Source organism: Miniopterus schreibersii (genome assembly GCF_964146895.1).
Source record: "Miniopterus schreibersii genome assembly, chromosome: 19".
NCBI lineage: Eukaryota > Metazoa > Chordata > Mammalia > Chiroptera > Miniopteridae > Miniopterus > Miniopterus schreibersii.
This window is the reverse complement of record NC_138119.1, coordinates 24,013,991-24,034,519: the sequence shown is the minus strand read 5'-3', so window position 1 is coordinate 24,034,519 and position 20,529 is coordinate 24,013,991. Positions and strand designations below refer to the sequence as shown.

The 20,529-nt window shown below is 38.6% G+C and overlaps 1 protein-coding gene across 1 annotated transcript in view; it reads right to left on the bottom strand.

Moving 5' to 3' along the window:
* The window catches only part of PLA2G4A (phospholipase A2 group IVA), a gene marked incomplete at its 5' end in the record, with an annotated part of 122,930 nt that overhangs the window by 91,929 nt on the left and 10,472 nt on the right, over positions 1–20,529 (bottom strand). The window contains one exon of the mRNA XM_081120801.1: positions 5,186–5,288. Within this exon, the coding sequence (XP_080976927.1) occupies positions 5,186–5,218 (33 nt within the window). The remainder of the gene's footprint in view (positions 1–5,185; positions 5,289–20,529) is intronic.

Here is a 20,529-nt window from a genome sequence, read left to right as displayed (position 1 = left end):
TTGTGAGCAATAAATTTATGTTGTTTTTAAGTGATCCATTCTGTGGTGTTTGTTAAAGCAATTTTAATGAATTGAGACATTACGTATATATGTATATATTATATACGTATGGGTGTATGCATGTATCTTCTATTAATTCTGTTTCTCTGGAAAACTCTGACTAGTACAGTAACACAAAACTAGATAGGAAGGCCTTAACCACCAACCTACAGATCAGAGATCAAGAAGAGCACAGAAACCCAGGAAGGTGAGCACCATTCTGCCAAGCCAGCATTTACGGATTCAGAGAAGTGGAGACATAGAGGCTGAGCAGCCTTAAAGGATTACGAGCCTTCTGAAGATAAGGACCCTCGTAAACCATCCCCCCGTTCCCAGTCGAAAACTCCATAGTCTGTACCATAGGATAAGTTTGGACAGCCCCTTCCACGCCTGGCAGCCTATTCTACTGTCCTCCAGGGAGCCCAAAAAACAACTAACCTAAAACTGGGGTTCCATGGTCCCAGACAGCTCGCTTCCCTGGGAGCCTGACAGAAGCAAATAAAGTTCTCTCTGAAGAATTATTTCTACAGGTTAATTTTTCATGAGCATGTTCAGCAAAATCAAAGATAATTAGGAACATGAGGACGAACCAGCACAATCAATCAACGGACACAAAAACGGACCCGCCCATGAAACAGCCACGCTATAGTTTAAGGAAAGGGAGCTCAGCGTAAGTGGGACTATCTGGAACTGGGGACTGATAACAAAACCAAAAGAGTCTGAGAAAAAATTTTAAAGAACTAAATAGAAATTCAAGAACTGAAAGGTGAACCTAGTGACTCTCCGGGGCTTTCTGACCTGCGATCTGCGGTAAAGCGGCAGAAACATGGGCGTTACTGTAACGGTGTGTACTTTTGCCGCAGGTTAGAGGCTGGGGCAGGGAATGGATGGGAGCAGGAAAGGTTTGAAAATGATCGCTTAACCGTTCTCACTTTTCTAGAATTTGTTAGCGCTCACAGAAAATACACTATTTGCCATAAACCTCATTATTAGTTTTTGCACAGTGCTGTGCTGTTGTAGTAATTCTGTCACCTCTATATTTCTGATTTCCCAGTAGCAGCATCTTGCCTTCTGAAGTCCCCGGGAATACCTAACCTTACTGAGTTTCCAAAGAATGCTTTTGTACACGTAATTTTTTTTTTATAAAAGCCCCATGAAACAGACACAGCAGGTACTGTTCGTACTGTTTCCCACACGCAGCAGCTAAATCTCAAGAGTCCAAGTGCTCATAAGCACGTAACTGAAGCCAAGAGTACCACTAGAACACCAGTTCTTTGATGCCTTACCCAGTGTTCCCCTCCCCACTCTGTTACCACAATCATCTAGAATAATATCTTCACGCTTTTTTGGTAAAGTTTCCCGGCATCCCACAATGACATTCTCAAAGGCCCCTGCATGGAAGCAGCAGTCATGCTGGTATGTCCCTGTGGCTGGCTGGCTGGCTGATGCGAAGACAGCCTTTGTTCCCGGGGATGTGGGCCAGTGCCTCTCCGCTGCTCAAAGGTGGTGGGAAGAGGCATGGCTTTGTTTTCTTTTCACTCCAGGAAAAGTGACTAATATTTTCAGAGTCAGAAGATGGAAACTGTTATAGAGATTTTATACTTTATGATGACCCATCCTTGTAAAATGGATATCTCCCTGGCCCAAAAGAACTTCAGTAAGTTCTGGGGACACAAATACTCTTCAAGTTGGGAAACACTTCACAACAACAGAAGTGTGGGAGCTGAATTCTGCCGTATAGTCATCACTCCATGTCCTACCACATTCTTAAAAGCCGGCACCACTGGGAGCAAGAGGACTCACTGGCCGAGCCTGCTGCATTCGTCCACGGGATTCTCCAACATGTCACTGCATCACGGTGTGAACTGGAGTCCAACCTTCTGTGCCACAAGGCAGCCAAAACTGTGGTGGCCCGTCTGGCACCGTTCATGGCTAATTAGCTAGCTTAGTTTTCCCCACTTTCCTTTTTACTAAAGCTGCTCTGTGTGGAGTGTGCTCGTGTATATATTTTGAAAAGTGCCTTTCTGTGAGAACTACAACAGGGAATATTGTCACACACCAAAATGTACACGCACAGGGACACACAGTTTTTTCCTACATGCACAGCAAGAACAGGGAGAATGAAGAAACCTATAAGGCTCTTAGGATCTCTTCATTCAAAAGGGCTATAAGTTGAAATACTGGCTGAGCATCCAACTCTGATGCTGGGTGGAGAGGCAAAGGAAATGGGACACAGATATATGGTTTTAGAGCATTTCTCTGGAGGTAGTGGGGTGAGAAAAATTAATCTGAACATAAGATACAAAAAACTTAATATGAAAAACCAACTGAAAAGAATATACCTTCACTGGTTAAATTAATCTATAGAAAAATCATAATTATAAAAAGAAAGTAGGATACTGTTTCAAAAAACAAGAGCTACCTCATTTTAAACCCTCACTATATTCTTTTCACAAGGATAACACTTTAAAAAGAAGGGAAAATATAAATTGAAAGTAAAAGAATGCATATAGTAATCAAAGAAACTAGGAGTTATATTAATAAAAGACAAAGTAAAATTTAAAACGAAGTCATCGTTAGAGATAAAAAAGGATCTATCAATGATAAAATACCAATTAAATAGAAATATATACAATTCAGAAGTTATATGCACTAAAAACATATCTCCAAAATTCATAAAACAAAACTGAATATGAACTATACTGTTGTATATGAAACATGGACCAAAGAGACAATATGCTGGGCCATAATCATGTATAAACCTATTACAAACAAAAAATTATGCAGAGTATGTTCTCTGAAAACAATAGAATTAGATTAGAAATCAATGACAAAGACAACTAAAAAATTACCAAATGTTTGAAAACTGAGAAACACAAGTCTAAGTTCCCCATGTAAATCACATTAAAAAAATATATTTTTAATTGAGAAATTATGAAATTTATGACATTTCCAAATTTATGGGCTATACCTAAAGTAGGTGGTCAATAAGCAGTTAAGCTGTAAAGATAAAGATTTAAAGGTTATAAAGGAAGACGTCCCCTGGCCTACATGGCGCAGCTGGCTGGCGCGTCATCCCACACACTGAAAGGTTTCGGGTTCGATTCCCTGTCAGGGCACATACCTAGGTTGTGGGCTTGATCCCCAACTGGGGCACATGAATGGAAAGCAACCAATCGATGTTCTTTCTCATATCAAGGTCTCTCTCTCTTTTTCTTTCCCCCTCTCTCTAAAAAATCAATAAGCATATCCTTGGGTAAGGATTTAAAAAGAGGAAGAAGTACAACTAGCATTATTTACAGGCAACAGGAATGTGTATGCTGGAAACCCAAAAGAATCCATAAACAACTAGACTCATAAAGAAATTTAATTAAAGTTCACTGGACCTACAAAAAATCAATTGTATTTCATATAAATGCAACAACTAATTGGAAAGTTAAATTTATAATAACCTTTACAATGGCACTAAAACATCAACTATCAAGAAATATATCTAAAAATGATTTCTCAGTGAAAATTACAATACACTACTGAGAGAATTAAAGATGATCTAAATAACACTCGTTTTGGATTAGATTCAGGGGTTGCTAATGAATTGGAAGATTCAAAATTGTTATCATGCCATCTCTTCCCTAATTTATCTATAGACTTATGAGAGTACTGTACCAGTAGAAATGTCAGTAGTTGTGTTTGTGTGTGTATGTATGTGTGTGTAAACTGATAAATTGATGCCAAAATTTATATGAAAATGCAGAGGATTGAAAAGAGCCAAGAGAATCTTGAAGAAGAAGTTGGAGGGTTTACATTACCATATTTAAGACACATTTCAAAGCTAGAGAAATTAAGATAGATTGGTCCCGGGCAAACATAGACTGACTAACAGAACAGAATAGAAAAGTCACACTTATGTGGCTGCCTGACTTACAGCCAAGGCACCACAGCCGGTCAGTGAGGAGCTGACAGTTACCGGTGGACTGGATAAAGAGTTTGCAGTACATGCGGATAATGAAATACTACCACCTGGCGATGTAAAAGTGTGAAATTCCGCTGCTCGCAACATCATGAATGAATCTCACATGTATAATGCTGATTGCGAACATCTATACGAAGGTCAAGAACAGGCAAAACTTATCTATAATAATAGACATCAACTATTGGTTAACTTTGTGAGTTTACTGACTTGGAAGGGAAGTGATCAACTCTTCGGGGGTACTTATAATGTTGTGTATTTTTATGTGGGTGATGGTTGGGGGGTGGGATGGGGGAACTAAAGAACCCATTGGATTCACCACCAAAGAGGCCCTTAATGAGACCTTTTTAAAAAGTGGGAGACCAGCTTTCAAGCTGTGAATGGAGGGGAGGAAGGCACTGCAAAGAATCCCAACACATGGATCCTTGCCATCCAGGCGGAGAAGGAAACGGGACGGCAGCCAGAGAGGGGTGTGGGGTTAAAGGACAGTGTTTCATTTTAAGTAAAAATGAGACTGTGGATTATTCCTTAATATCCATAAAAACTATTTCTGGTCCTTGTAAACCTAACTGGATCTCTAGTGTTAAACTCAACAAAGAAATGTCTCTTCTTTTATTTAATTTTTATCAGAAGAGGAAATGCATACTTCCAATGGACTTTGGAAAATTACATCCTAAAATCTGAGTCCTTCAACTCTTTTACAAAAATTAACCATCCATGGAAAAGTTTGTTTAAATATATCTAACGAAGGGAAAGGTTACATAATTGATTCTGTAACCTGGAAGTGCACACCAAAATATAACCCGCGACTCAATCGTTCTTTTATCTTCTCTCCACCAATTCAGGGGAAGGACATAACCTCTGCAGACTGATAATTGCAAGGTGATAACTGTATTTTTTATGGTTCCATGAAAGTTCAATACTGTTGCAGATGTTCTGGTATTATATTCCCCTCTGAGTACCTCTTATCTGGAAACTTGCAGTGATACAAAGAAATGGATTCATGTTGTTATGTTTTGTAGCCTACTGGTACCACATTAGGTTCCTATGAGTTTCATTTTTAAAAATCCGCAATTTGTCACAGAGTTTTCCTTTACAAGCAACACCGGCAATACTCATGCACAGAAGTATATGGCCTTCCTCCCAGAAAGCATATGTGAACAGCAAATGACTTACTATAATGTGCTGATAAGGATCTATGAATGACATCTTGGTTTCAATGACAGGAAATCTCTTCACACTTCAAAGGTCTTCACTGGCGCTCTAGCTTCCTTACAACCTACAAAATAAACAATCATTGTTAAGCTTCCTCTTGGATGTAGTTCCAAGATCTCAATGATGATGGCTATGAACCTTGGGACATAAAAGGCTACCCAAGGGACCCACACAGACTGAGTCCCCTAATTATTTGTAAGAGTTGGTTTACACATAGAATTTAGGGCAAGGACAAACATTATTTTGATAGTACTGTTTAATTTCTATATTTATTTGTTCAAATTTATTCTGTGAGTAATTATTAAGAAACTCCAGGACTTTTTTGCATTTGCCAAATGGTTTATGAGAAATTCACTGAACTTACGGAAAATGCACATCGTATTTTTTGTACTGTTTATAACGAAAAAGCCACATGCCATTGTTTCTTTTCTCAGTTGTGTCGGTATTATGCAAATTCATGATAAGAAAGGAATATTTTTCACCGTAGCTACTTGTTAAGAATTTTAAATATACAGTCATGTTGAATTTCAACTTTAGTGCTAACATTTTAAAAGAAATGTTTGTTCATTCTAAGGAACCAGTTTAATTCAAACGCAGTTAAGTAAGAAATATTATACTGAAAAAACTCTATACTTTTCCTTCTACAATTATTACCCTCCCCCATTCAAACATCCCCCATCAGAGTGGGATATTTGTCACAACTGATGAACCTACATCGACACATAATCATCCAAAGTCCGTAGTTTTTACCTTATGGTTCAGCAGGTGTGGTACATTCTGTGGGTTCTGACAAATGTATAACGGCATGTATCCATCATTATAGTATCACAAAAGTATTTTCCCTGCCCCCAAAATCCTCTGTGCTATTCCTATTCACCCTTCCCTGGCCCCCCAACCTCTGGCAGCCACCTGCCTTTCTACTGTGTTCATAGTGTCATCGTTTCCAAAATGTCATACACTTGGAATTAAACAGTATATATGTAGCCTTTTCAGATTACCTCCTTTCACTTAGTAATATGCCTTTTAAGTTTTCTCCGTGCCTTTTTATGGCTTGATAACTCATTTCTTTTTAATGTTTTTCATTTCTAGATGTACCACAGCTTATCTATTCACCTACTGAAGGACATCTTGGTTGCTACTAAATTTCGGCAATTGTTAATAAAGCTGCTATATATATAAACAACAAATTTTTGCCGCCCATGAATAGCTGCTATAAACATCTGTGTTCAAGATTATGTGTGGAGATAGTTTTCAACGGCTTTGGTAAATATCAAGGGGCATGATTGCTGGACTGTGTGATAAGAGTATGTTTAGTTTTATAAAAACTGCCAAACTGTCATCCAAAGTGGCTATAGCATGTTGCATTCCCACCAGCCATGTATGAGAGTTCCTGTTGCTCCACACCCCCATCAGCATTAGATGTTGTCAACTTTCTAGATTTTGGCCATTTTAATAGGTGTATATCTCATTGTTATTTTAATTGTTATTTTATTTTCATTCCCTGATGACATATGATGTGGAGCACCTTTTCATATGCTTATACCCCATCTGTAATGTCTTCTTTGGTGAGGTGTTTGTTAAAGTCTCTGTTCCCTTTTTTAAATCAGGTTGTTTGTTTTGTTATTGTTGAGTTTTAAGAGTTTTTGTATGTTCTGAATAACAGCCCTTTATCAGATGTGTCTTTTGCAAATATTTTCACCCAACCTACTTTATCACTTTAGTCCCCTGCTTAAAAGTTATGAAAATGAGAATCCCCTTTTTCTTCATTCTGCCTCATTAAGAGAATCATTATTTTTACCGGGGAGGAAAAAGGCTATTTTTAAAATAAAACATGTATTTACTTTAATCACTTAGCTTGATTATATTTATCTTCCCATACTGCACCTTCATCAGGATGAAAATATAGACAGCTTTTAAATCATAATGAGGCCAAGCCTTCATTGTGACTCTATCATAATAAATTGCCATCATCTTTATCTTGAATTTGCTTATTTTAAGCCTAATAAAAAATTGCTGAAAATGTTAGCCAGCCACTAATTTCCTTAGCTATTACCTCTATGTTATTTTGGCTGGATCTGTCTGTGATCGTCATTCACGATGGGACCTTTACTCCAACAACACCTTCCCAGTGAAGACTTCCTTGGCCATATTATTTTAAGTGGCAGAAACCCTGCTTTCTTGTTTATTGCCAGCTACATCTACTACATAGTTCTGACTGTTTTTGTCTCTCTTTCCCCCCAATTAGAACATAAACTCCATGAAAGTAATGTTTGTGTTTTATTTCAAGTAATATTCCCAGCCCTTATGTAGGTATACATGGCCAATTAATATATATTTGGTGAATGAATATTAAGCAAAAGGAACAACTTTTCAGCCCAGTTGCACTAAAGCATTTTAACCAAGTAAAAGAAAGTTCATTTTCTATTCATCCATAAATTGCTTTATACTCATCTCTGTCTCTCTTTTCTACATCGCCTCACTGTTAATCAATGCTGGTACGAGTTTCTCTTTTCTGTCTCACTATTTTCCCCTAATTGTCTTCATAATACAAACATCATGCGAACACAATACAAACATGATTCCTCATTTACCACCACACTGTACTGTGCCTCTGATTAGGCTCTCAGGATTCTTGCAACTAAACACATTTCATATTAAAAGAAAGGCAGTATAAGAAGATACAAGCAAAACTACAACAGGATAATTTGTGACTCTGGTATTTATGTTTGTAATACAAGAACTATTTGTCTACATCAGATGATCTGATGCTAACTATTAGCACTTCTCATTATCAGAATTTTCTGAGGTGTTTATACTACTGCATCTTGTTCAAAAGTATGAGCAATGACTTAATCTACCAGGATGGCTATTGTTTTTATGCAGGTGACGCCGTCATCAGTTCCCAAGTCAAAACAGTGTTCATACTCTAGAGGTGCGAGTGCAATATACTATTATGGATGATGTAGTATGAAAATTGCCTGCCTTGTTCTCACTCTAATCATATATATATATACACACACACACACAAGGTGTCCCCCAAAAATGTATACACACTTTTAATGATTATAAAGTCAGTGTGTATTAGCATTTAGTTCGTTTTCAAAATTCAGTGAGTTATCAGCTGTTAAAGTGTGTATACATTTTTGGGGACACCCTACATACATATATAAATAAAATATGAAAAAAATGTTATGATATAACAGTTTTACTAAGAACAATGAACCCTGATTTTTGTTCTGTTTCATTTGTTTACATCTAGTAGCAGCCCACTAAACTGATTTTAAGACCCACTTAAGAGAAGTTTGAAAATACTAGTCGAAAAGACTTCAAGATTGGATTTCTATCTACTTCCTCTGCCTTTTCCCCAAACTCCCCTCTTTTCTTTCTATATGACAGCTATACTGTTTCCTTTCCTTTCTTAAAATGTGTCATATTCTCTTCCACTCAGGGCTGTAACCTACCTCTTCTGTCCATCCATTTACTCAACAAACATTTAAGACATAACTACTGTTGTGTCACACATCCCAGAGTCTGGAGAGACAAACAGGAATGAATTAGATGCATTTCCTTTCCCCCCTAGAACTTACATTTCTAGGGGGCAGTTAGAAAACAACTGATCCAAGAAATCAATGAAACTATTAGGAATAAAGATGTATGAAATGGTGGAAACAGGCAAAAAGCAGAACTAAAGAATAATCTGAGGCCTGATAGTGGAAAGGAGCTGGTCATAGAGGATGGGGAGGGAGTAGGTCTAGAATATAGTGTTCTAGGCAGGCTTTTTGAGGAATTGAGAGAAAAGGAGTGGCTCATAAATGGTCAGCAAAAGCAAAAGTGGCTTCTGATGATGTTGGAAATACAGGTGGGGACAGATCATGTAGGGCCTTGTAGGCAACTACTGTTTGCCTAAACGAAGCTCATCCATGCTGCAGGGCTCAGCTTAAATGCCACTTGCGCAGAGAGGTCTTCCCTGACCTCCCGTGTAGGCATGTTCTGCCTGTTACTGGTTCTATTTGCACCTTGCAATTCTCCTCAAGCCTTTCACTTCATCACTTCTCCATTATTATCTGCCTTTCCCGAGAGAACTAAAGATGCATAAAGTCAGGATTATATTTATCTTGTTCGTAATTATCCCTAATGCCTGGCACAGCAACTAAAATATAGTAGCTTTGGGATAAATATTTGTTGGATGGATGGATCGGTAAATATTAGTCGGTGCCAAGTTTATGTATGAAGGAAGTTCACAGAATAGTACTGTCATTCTATTTTGATGTCTATCTTCTTCATTCCTAACTATTTTTAATATCAAAGAATGTTAAATACCAATCTCTAATTTAAAAACTAAAAGCAGAACAAGTGAAATTCCAAAAGCGGTGAGACTAGTAATCACAATGTTTACAGGAAATGTGTTGTTGGTGCCCAAACTCTGCTGCCAGCAACACTGTCTTCTCATTTCCAGCAATTCCATTCATAACCACGTGTTCGCCACCTGACTGTAACTACTGCATCTTGCAGCAAGGCCTGAATGGACGCTCCCCCAATATTAAAGCCAAAATATCTTTAAGATGGCTAACTGTCCAGGTCTACTAGGTTAGAAACTACAAGGTAAATAGATACTAAACAAATCTGACTTATGACACTGAATCTTAGATAAATCTCTTTTGTTCTTTAAATGCAGCCAGGGCTGGCACTTTTCCTACCTTGCTGAAACCTTGGTCAGCCTCAGAACTTTTCTGTTAACAATTATGTTACACACACACATACAGATAAAAATGAGCTCAGAAATTAAAAATGCTGAGCCCATGTATTCATCCAAAATTAAGTGTGATTTAGAGTTGGAAGTTTTTCACTTCCCCAAGCTAGAGCCTGTAGTCTTACAGGGAAGGGTGAGGTCACTGACTTCTCCTCTCCTTCCCACTGACCTTCCAAGCTTGATAGCTCTGATTTTTAACCCCTCATGGTTGGAGAATATGGAAGAAAAAAAAAGTTATTACTTCACTATACTGTTATAAACTAGCTTTGTGATCTCTGGGCCTGGTGCATGTTAAGGTTGATTCTTTCTCTCATGGATGTTTTTCTGTCGTTTTCTGAGATTTCTTCCCTGTATTATTTGACATGTACCAATATATCTTTATTCTAGCTGAGGTCTTGTGCTTTCTTCTATATCCCCAATGCATCCTCCAGTCCATTTCCATAGGTCTTTATAAGGTTCTTTCACTCTAGCAAGCAAACCCCTTGTATAGAATTTAAGGCTAGAGGATTCTCTTTAGTCCATGGAGAATATTCATAAGTATATCCTTTCTTCCAACAAACTCTGAGAATGCAATTACTTCCCAAATGAAACACTCTATTCTGCTACCTGCGCCCCTTTATATTTCTCAAGCATGACTAAACACCTAGCCTGCTGAAGGAGACATATATTAAACACTCGGATAAACTTTCTGAGTAGTCTTCTTAAAGGCCCCTCTCTTGATTGGGTGTTAGGAGGTATATTCCTCCAGATCTCTTCACCAAGGGAAGAAGGGTTCTACTCCAAGTAATGGGCTCCAAGACAAAACAAACAACAGCAACTCTTCCAAAGTCCTTCCCACATCTCTGCTATTCCAACCCTTTAATGCTTATGAAGTAATATGGGGTTTTAGAGTTAAATGTTCTCATCCTGCTTTTTTCAAAATGTGAGAGAGTAGCTGTATCACAACCCACTTTAGTAGTTGATAGGTTTTATGTCTTCGAATCTTGACCAACACTCCAACTTTAAAGTTCAATAAATAGGTGGACCAACTTTCCAAATGGCAGAATGAGAAACTTGGGAAATCCTCTCTGCAAAAACCACTGAGAAAAAGTGGTCAGAGTTATCACAAACAACAACTCGAGAAACTGACCAAAAGACATGCAACACATGATTTTTTTTAGTAGATTTTTTTTAATCTACTAAATTTCAATAAGTCTGTGACATTTTAGCAAGGGGCTGCTCCTACCATCACCACCAGCTCTGTTCCGCAGGACAGAAATTCTATCTTGGAAGGCTGGGTAGCCCTGAGTAGGTGAGGGGCAGGGGGTGGAGGGTAACTATTTGGAGGAAAAAATGGAAAGTTGTATGTCCAGGAGTGTTGTCAAAAACAAGAGAGATGTAGTAGCAAACAATTAGGAAAGTTTAATGTTAGCATGGGATCCATACAGGTTGGGGCAAGCAACAGAACAGCAGACCAGCCAGAAATTTAATAGAGATATTTGGAAAAGGAAACAAGCAAAGAGAGCCTTGCTGAGCCCCACTTATCTCTGATGGTCTGGAAGATTGTGTGTATATGCAAGATTGCACGTGACAAGAAGAAAGTTCAGTGGACCTTAGCAAGACATTCAATTAATGAGGCCTTGTGAATTCAGAAAGTAAAAGCCAGGGATGACTTGTAAATGCCATGTACTCTGAAAGCATCCCTGAGGTCATAAGCAGATTAATTAGCAAAGGTTGAATTTACTTGCTCAAATGTAAAAGCAAGCCTGCAGCCAGTCACTGGCTGACAGTTAAGCTATGCTGAGCCAGGGGCTTAAAAATAAAAACCAGGCTTAAAAATAAAAACACAATGAAAAGTAAAAACTGAGCTGGCACATCAGAGGCTGAATATTGTAGGGATAGACTCCATAGAATGAGGTAAGGAAAGTCATTCAAACAAATAAACAAACAGCAACACAGCAACAGTACTCTTCCCCTAAGGAAAGGATCAGAATCCAGAGTTGCCAGAATATACAATCTAATTCCCAATTTTCAGCAGCAAAAACAACAACAAAAACCTAGTAAAATGTGAGCCAGACACAGGAGGAATAAAGCAGTCTGTAAAAACTATCCCTGAGGGACTCCAGATTATAAATCTAGCAGACAAATATTTCAAAGCATCTGTTACATTTATGTTAACAGAACTAAGGAAAACAATGCTTAAAGGATTGAAAAAAAAAGTATGACACAATAACATACCAAATAGAGAATAGCAATAAAGAGATACAGACATTAGAAAAAAATAACCAAATGGAAATTCTGGAGTTAAAAGATAATTAAAATTAAAAACTCACTAGAGGGGATCAGTAGGAGATTTGACCTGGCAGAAGAAACAGTGAATTTAAAGATGCACCAATAGAGATGATCTGACCTAGAGAACAGAAAGAAAGAGAAAAAGAATGAAGAAAATCGAAAAGCCTCAAAGATTGGGGGACAGCATCGAATACAGTAATATACATGTAATGGGAATCTCAGAGAAGAGGAGAGAGAAGAAAGAAAAAGAAAAAATATATATTTGTAGAAACAGTGGCTAAAATTTGCCCAAATTTGATTAAAAGCCTCTCCAAAAGCTCAACCAATTCCAAGTGGGATGAATACAAAAACATTCATACCTAGACATGTTATAGTCAATCTCTTTAGAATCCAAGACAAAAATAAAATCTTGGAAGTAGTAAGAGAAAAAAATTTATCACGTAAAAGGTAACCAAAATGAGATTAATAGGTGACTTTTCATCAGAAATACAGAGGCTTGAAGGCAGTAGGATGGCATATTCAAAGTGCTAAAAGAACAAAACTACCAGCCAAGACTACTCATCCAAAAACACTGCCCTTTAAAAAATAAGGAAAAAGAAAGACATCCCCGCAATAATAAAAATTAACAAAATTTTTTGCTATGGGACAAGCATTATAAGAAATTTTAGGCTGAAAGGAAGTTACACCAGACAGTAACTCAAATCCCCAGAAAGAAATGGAGAGCACTAAAAAAAAAGTAAGTATACAGAAGATTTAAAAACTGGTATAAATACAAATATTTTTCTCATTTCTTCTCTTAACTGATTTAAAAGTCAACTGTATAAAACAATAATTATAGAATTGTATTATCGGGCTTATTTAAAGATGTACTATATATGAAAATAATAGTACAAAATGCAGGGAAGGAACTACAATGGAGTAAGAAAATAACACCAGATGGTAACTGAATCTATAGGAAGAAATAAACAGTATCAAAAACAGTAAATATGTAGGTCAAAATAAAGTATTCTATAAACATAGTTTTTCTATTTTCTTCTCTAAGCTTCTTTAAAGGACACAGAATGTATAAACCAATAAATTACAATACTGTATTAATGGGTTCATAAGATGTACAGACTATATAAATGATAATAGTACAAAGGATTCGGGATGGATTGGATTTATATTGCAGCAAAGTTTCTATATAGTACTGGAATTACGTTATTGACATAAAGTAGATTACAATAAATTAAGGTACATCTAAAAATTATTCCTAGAGCAACCACTAAGAAAATCACTCACAAATATAGTTAAAACATCAACGAAGGAACTAAAATGGCCCACTAGAAACTATCTACTTAAAACAAGGAACAGAGCAACAAAAAAGCAATGAGACGTGTAGAAAACAGAAAGCAGAATGGCAGGTGAAAATCCAACCGTAACTATCATCACATTAAATGTGAGCAGATTTAACACTGCAATCAAAAGGCAGAGACTATCAGGCTGGATAACCTCTGATTACATACAAAAGACTAACGAAATCCAAATACAGTTTTAGTTAATGCCATTATACCAATGTCAGTTTCCTGGGTTTTATCATGTACAAGTATTATACATCGTATGCAAGATTTTACATTGGGAAATTCTGGAAAGAGGCTGTATGGAAACTCTTTGTAATATTTTTGCAATTTCTTATCTTATTTCAAACTAAACAGGGGAGAAAATGGGGAACATCTGTAATATTTTCAACAATAAAGTAAATTTAAAAAATAAGTAAATAAAAAGTATTCACACAAACAAATAATGATAAGTTTAAAAAAAAGAAGTTATTTTTAAAGTTTAATAGTTACAAAATAGTTACAGGGATGTAAGCACAGCATGGGGAATGCTGGCCAATAATATGGTAAAAACTATGCATGGTGCCAGGTGGGTACCAGACTTATCAGGGAGATCACTTCATAAATTATATAAATATCGAACCACTATGCTGTACACCTGAAACTAATATAAAATAATATTGAATGTCAACTGTAACTGGATAATAAAAAGGATACAGATATATTCATTTATGTACAATTTTCATTCCACAGTCACGCTGGAAAGAAGGAACAAAGCAGTCATAGCGGGTAAGGTTCACTCTCTTCAGGATAATCACTGGCCGTAATTGTCAGACAGTGACGGCATTTTCAATTCTAGCCACAAACAGCCCCCATTCACCCTTTTTTCCTCCTAATCTGTTAATAGTAACAGTAGATATTTTAGGTTTCTGCGGAACCGAGGCATTTCTGTCAATTTATCCTTATTGAAACCAAGAAAATGCTTTCCCCCACAATTAGCTGAGTCCTGGAAACCTTATTACAACAAGGTTGCACAACCACTCTCATGAATGCTCATAAAACAGTAGTTTTGGGGGTTTTTTGTGTGTGTTTTTATAACTAAGCTGAATAACTATTCTTGGTGAGTGTAAAGTCTTTAAGTCTGAAGCAAGAGCTTTATATAGTTCCTTTTTTTTCTCACTTTCTTTACTTTTTGGGGTTTTTTGGGCTGCGCTGTAATTACAAACTTCCTGAGCGCTAATGAGAGGGAAATTTGGATACGTTTTTCAACACACATTTGTCTATGCCATGCAACCGTTGGCTCCCAATGAACGCTTAACAATGTGTGGTCTGTGCAAAACCCCCTTCAGTCGTGTTGTTGGGGCAAGATGGGGAGAAGTGAACCAGAGCCAGAGTCGATTCGCTTTCCCTGCGTTGAGTGATAGGGCAGAACAGCAGGAGGAGAAGGAGCTATTATTAGGCTGTGGTATCTGGAGGAAAGAAGGCTAGGAACTCAATGGGTCTTCTTCTCTCTCCCTCCCTTTCGCTGTGTAACAGAGCAGGGGAGGCAATGAGAGGCTCAGCACTGACCATGGGGCAGGCTTCTCTCCTGGAGCCAGACCGAATGAAGTTCAAGCCTGTCTCCTTTCTCTGGCTGTGTGATCCTGATCCTCAGTTTCCTTATCTGTAAAATGGGGCAATTACCCACACACACACACACACACACACCTCAGAGAGGCAGTGGGGGGATGAAATGAGAAAATGTATGTCAATCAGCAAGCCTACTACCTAGGAAGGTCATAAACATACAAAATTATCACTTGTTAATATTATTGTTGTTTATGAAACTGATGCTTTCTCCCAAACTGCCTCAACTTCCTGACAATTATTTGGCTCTTTAGAGATTTCTAACAAATTCGAGTAGGCAAAATTGTTGAGTGTCTTTTATAATGACTGTACTTTTTCATATTTGATCGTGTTTTAATAGAGATTAAGAAATACTGCTGTTTCTGCTGTTAAAATTTTTTTCAATAAAGAGTGTCAGGCCTCTGACTGGTCTGCGTCCAAGCTCAAAGCTTCTGCCATTGTGCTGGATACAGAGAGATGTTTAACAGCAAAGAGGGGAGTGCACTGTGTCCATCACCATCACTTTTGTACAGATATATAGCTACTATGGCATCACTGAAATTGTAAACTCTTAAATTATTTTGGAGAGTCTCTACCTGTCCATCAGGGTTCCCTGTAATACACTCACTCTCGGAAGTAAACAATCCTGTAATGCGTCTACTAGGTTCAGACCCTTGTATTTCTCCTTGATGTCTCTAACCACAGTGTTACACACTATGTTACTGTCATATGGAAGGCATGTCTCCCCTAGCCGTGAGCAACACGAGGGAAGTTCTGTCTCTTTTACCCTCTATTCCTATTGCGTGACATGATCACGCAATGAATATTGCTTGAAGGATGAATGAACAAACTTGGGAATTTGTGTGGTGTTCTGGGGGAAAATGGCCAGACCAGAAATGAGGTCTTGTGTTGAAAAATCATCAAGGGGAGGAAAAGCCTATTTATACAACCTAGAATGACAAACTGGAAGATATCTTCTCAGCAACTGCTAATTTATTTTTAAAAGTTCACACTTATTCAACATTCCCAGGCACCAGGTACTGCGCTAAGGGATTTATATACACCATCTCATTTCATCTTTGTAACAAAAGAGGGATTACTACTGACATTTTAGAGATTAAAAAAAAAATTAACCTTTAGAAAGGTTAAGTGATTTGTCAACTGACAACTCAGACTGAGGCAGACAGGAGCCCTTACCCACACTCAACTAGAGAACACTCTCTCCCAGAAAGACTATGAAACTTTCCCCGACAGGGGCTGAGCTGGCCCTGGAATCCTGACACTCAGCCTCAAACCAAATTCTTTCTTTCTATATCATCTTGCCACTCTACCCTACAGGACTGGAGGGATTTTGAGGAATTCTACAACACGCAATAGCGTTATGAGTCTTAGCAGGGAGCCAAGCACAATGGAAATGATGCCTTGTATTAGTTTGCTAGGGCTGTCATAGTACAATACCACAGACTAGGTGATTTCAACCACAGAAACTTTCTGTCTCACAGCTCTAGTGGCTGGAAGTCTAAGATCAAAGTGTCAGCAGATGTGGTTTCTTCTGAGGCCTCTTTTGGTGGCTTACAGATGGCCACCTTCTCCCAGTGTCCTCACATGGTCTTTGCTCTGGGCCCACACATCACTGCTGTCGCCTGTGTATCCAAATGTCCTCTTCTTATGAGACTACCAATCAACTTCGTGTAGGGCCCACGCTAAGGACCCTAACTCTATCACCTCTTTTAAGGCTCTGTCTCCAAATGCATCACTGGGGGTGGGGGTAGGGCAGGTTGGGGCTTCAACGCATCAATTGGGGAGGCAGGGAAGAGGGGCACACTTCAGTCTATAACACAGCGATAACATAAACAGAGCAGTTAAACAAAGAAGCATATGCAATTGCTAATGGAGAAAAGTTGTGCTTGAGGAGGCAGGGACACAGCCAGCCCAAGGCGCCCAAGGTGCCATGCTATGCTCCTAAACTGAAATTGCGGAGGTGAGAGAAAAGAGGAGAGAGCTCCGAATCTTTAAATGGGCCAGGCTCCTTCAGCTGATTATTTAAGAAGTGCACACACATACACACACACACATTCTACAGCAATGAAACACAATACATAACATAGTTTCTTTTACCACTTCCCAATTGCCAAATACTAATCCAGGTGAACCTATTTTAAGGGCTAGGGAACTGGCTGGCCCAGTCTCACAGCTGCATTATGAACAAAGCAAGAATGTCTGCTTACCAGGAGCCAGTTTCTCTCCGGTTTGCTGTTTCCCATTGTTTTACCTCTTGGTGGCCAAAAACAAGCGGCCATTTAGGCTATATTTTAGGTCACACGATTTGGGGACTAGAAGAAAATATTCATAAGCATCACCTCGACAGAACTTCAATGTACAGGTGTGTCAGCTTTGTTTACCTAAAGATGTAAACAAACTTATCCAAACTCACCCAGCTAGGGAGACAGCTGCAGGCATCCCTCTCTCTCTTTTTTTTTAGTTACAGTTTACATGCAGGATTATTCTGTATTAGTTTCAGATGTACAGAACGATGGTTAGACAATCGGGTACTGTACAGAGTGTGGAATCCAAAGAACAAAATAAAATAGAAACAGACTCATAGATACAGAGAATGGACTGACAGGTGACAGAGAGGAGAGGGGTGGGGGGGGCTAAATTCAAAAGGTGAAGGGATTAAGAAGGACACATTGGTAGCCACAGAATAGTCACAGACATGTAAATTACAGCACAAGGAATGTAGTCAATAATATCGTGATAACTATGCGTGGGGCAGGTGGGCACTGGAAATATTGGGCAACAGCTGACCGCATCTCTTCACTCTCACCCAGGCACTCTTCATACACTACCAGCACCCCTTCCTCTCCCCTGCAGCCCAACCCCTTCCCGCACACTCGAGCTAAAAAGGAAACGTGGCCGAAATAGGAAAAAAACACAGGTAAATTTTAATTTGACCAAAATTTTAAGAGTGTCATGTTATTGTTTGTTGGTAGACTCAAGATACGAATTTGAGGGACGAGACCAACTGAATCTCTCTGTGATTAGCCAAATAAAGCTTAACAAGAGTCATTTTCATCTTTTATACTTTTCTAGGTTTGAATCATAGTTGTAAGACATTTACTTACAAACACTATCCCGCTGACAAGCGTTAACTATGTTATGCTCATTTTCAGAAACTGCAGAATAACATTCTACCTTCTGCTTAAGACAAACTGACAATGGTGATGCACTGGGTGCTACTCTTTCAATGTATCTAACAACGTGGCACAGAAGGCTGGGGAAAGGGGTGTGCTTTGAGAAGCACGTTTATTTCTGCAGCTCTCTCCCTCCAGACCAGACAGCTCACAAATACTCTCCCCTGGGGCGCATTTGTGTTGGGTTGAGGTTTCCACTCCCTCTTTAATTGCCGCCTTTTTTTGCATGACGTACTCAAGATTGCCACAGCAGGAAAAGCCATATATTTTCCCTAAAGTAAACAGTCCCGGGAAAACCCCCAGGAAAACAGGCTTACTGCCTTTAATATTTTATGAGCGTGGAGCTGATCTTGTAGTTAAAAGTGTGAATGCTGACTGTGATCTCGAAGTGGAAAAAATGGACAGAAAAATATTGCAGGAGCCGCGGATGATCAGTGGAGCTGAATACCTGCCCATCTCGGGTGTTAACTGTGAAGTTAAACCAGACGAGCATTCTGCAGTCCTGGAGTGGGAAGCGTGTAATAGGAGTTCAGGTTCACCACTCTTGTGAACGACAGTTCACTTTTGAAATGACCGGGAAGCCCAGTCTTTTATAGGATTAAGAGCTCTGTAAAGAGAAAGTATGCATTTAAGGGAAGTATCCCTAACAGTTCTTGACCTTTTTCGTAGCATGGACCACTTTGGCAGCCTGGTTGAAGCCCAGGGACCTCTGGATACAGTATGACATTATAAAATTCATGAAATGAAACACTGGATTGCAAAGGAAACCAATTCTATTGAAGTACATGGAGTCCATGCAGCCTAGAAGACTTCTTAAATGACAATTTATATATGCCTTGGAGGTTTGCATCATGGTTGCCCCTCTACTTCTGTAGAGTACACCTATACAGTTCTAAAGTTGATGTAAAAACATGGAGAACAGAAGAAATTACAACACAGTAAAGGCTAAAATAATAGAAAACTAAGTTATTTTCATACTATCAACTTTGGCTAGCACCATAATGAACATGTAAGCACAACCTGAATATTTAGGTGTTACATATAATAAACAGAGGTTGAAATGAGCTAGAAACACTGTCGTGTGCTCCAAAATATGAAATTCACATTTTCTCAAACCATTGGATTAGCAAGCTAGAAAACAGTGTCAATCAAGGACATTAGACCAGAGCTGTCTGGTCTGGAGAGAGAGAGATTGCTGCAGAAATAATCAAGGACATTAGTAAAATTTTAAGAATGTTTTGGTTGAGCTTCTGCTGGTGAGATACATAATGTCTTTGTGGATTCTGTGAAAATTTGAAAATAACAAAAACAACGCTATACTCTCCCCCTCATTTTGGACAAGAAGTAGCTAGTTAACTATACCTAAGCCATACCCTGACAAATCTGGAGAGAGTCAGGAATAAAGTGCAGAATGACTTTCCAGTTCACAACGTGTCTCACCGAGATAGGAGGAAAGGAAGGCAAAGAAGAACCTTCGGAGTGCCAGGCAGTGCATCTGGGAAACAACTGGGCCAGAAGCAAACTGCAGTGGATCTGACCACAGAGAATTTCCCCCTCTCACCACACTGCCTGGCTTAACTCACACACTCACTGCTTCCCTTCATGGAAGCGCTTGTCCGTCATTAGTGAAAAGCTAAAGCATTTGAATGTTAAGAGGGTTTGTGAAAAATGACTAATGAATTTTAAAAAAGAAAACATGACTTTTTTTAAACTTTGAGGAAATATGACTCAATATTTCAATAATATTATTTTGCTCTTGAAAGCACATCATTTTAATTACAGAAACCAGTGTTTAAAAAGAAACAACAGGTCCAAAATGGAGTCACTTGTGCTGAGCCCCAGAGCAACAAACCAAGATTTAATTGCAGTTTTAACCTATCCCAGGAAGGTGAGAGGTTAAATGCAGGATTACCTGATCAGCATTAGTGAGGTAATCTGCATGACAGACCCTCACCCTTCCACCCAAAGGAGGGGGGCCTTGCCTGAAACAACCCACCCTTTGTTAAAAACTTCCACTGTCTGCTCCTTCTGCCTATAAAAGCCTTCCATTCTCTACAGCTCCTAGGACCTCCTTTCTACCTGTTAGGTGGGATGCGACCCAATTCATAAATTGTTGAATAAAGCCAATTAGATCTTCAAATGTACTCAGTTGAATTTTGTTTTTTAAAA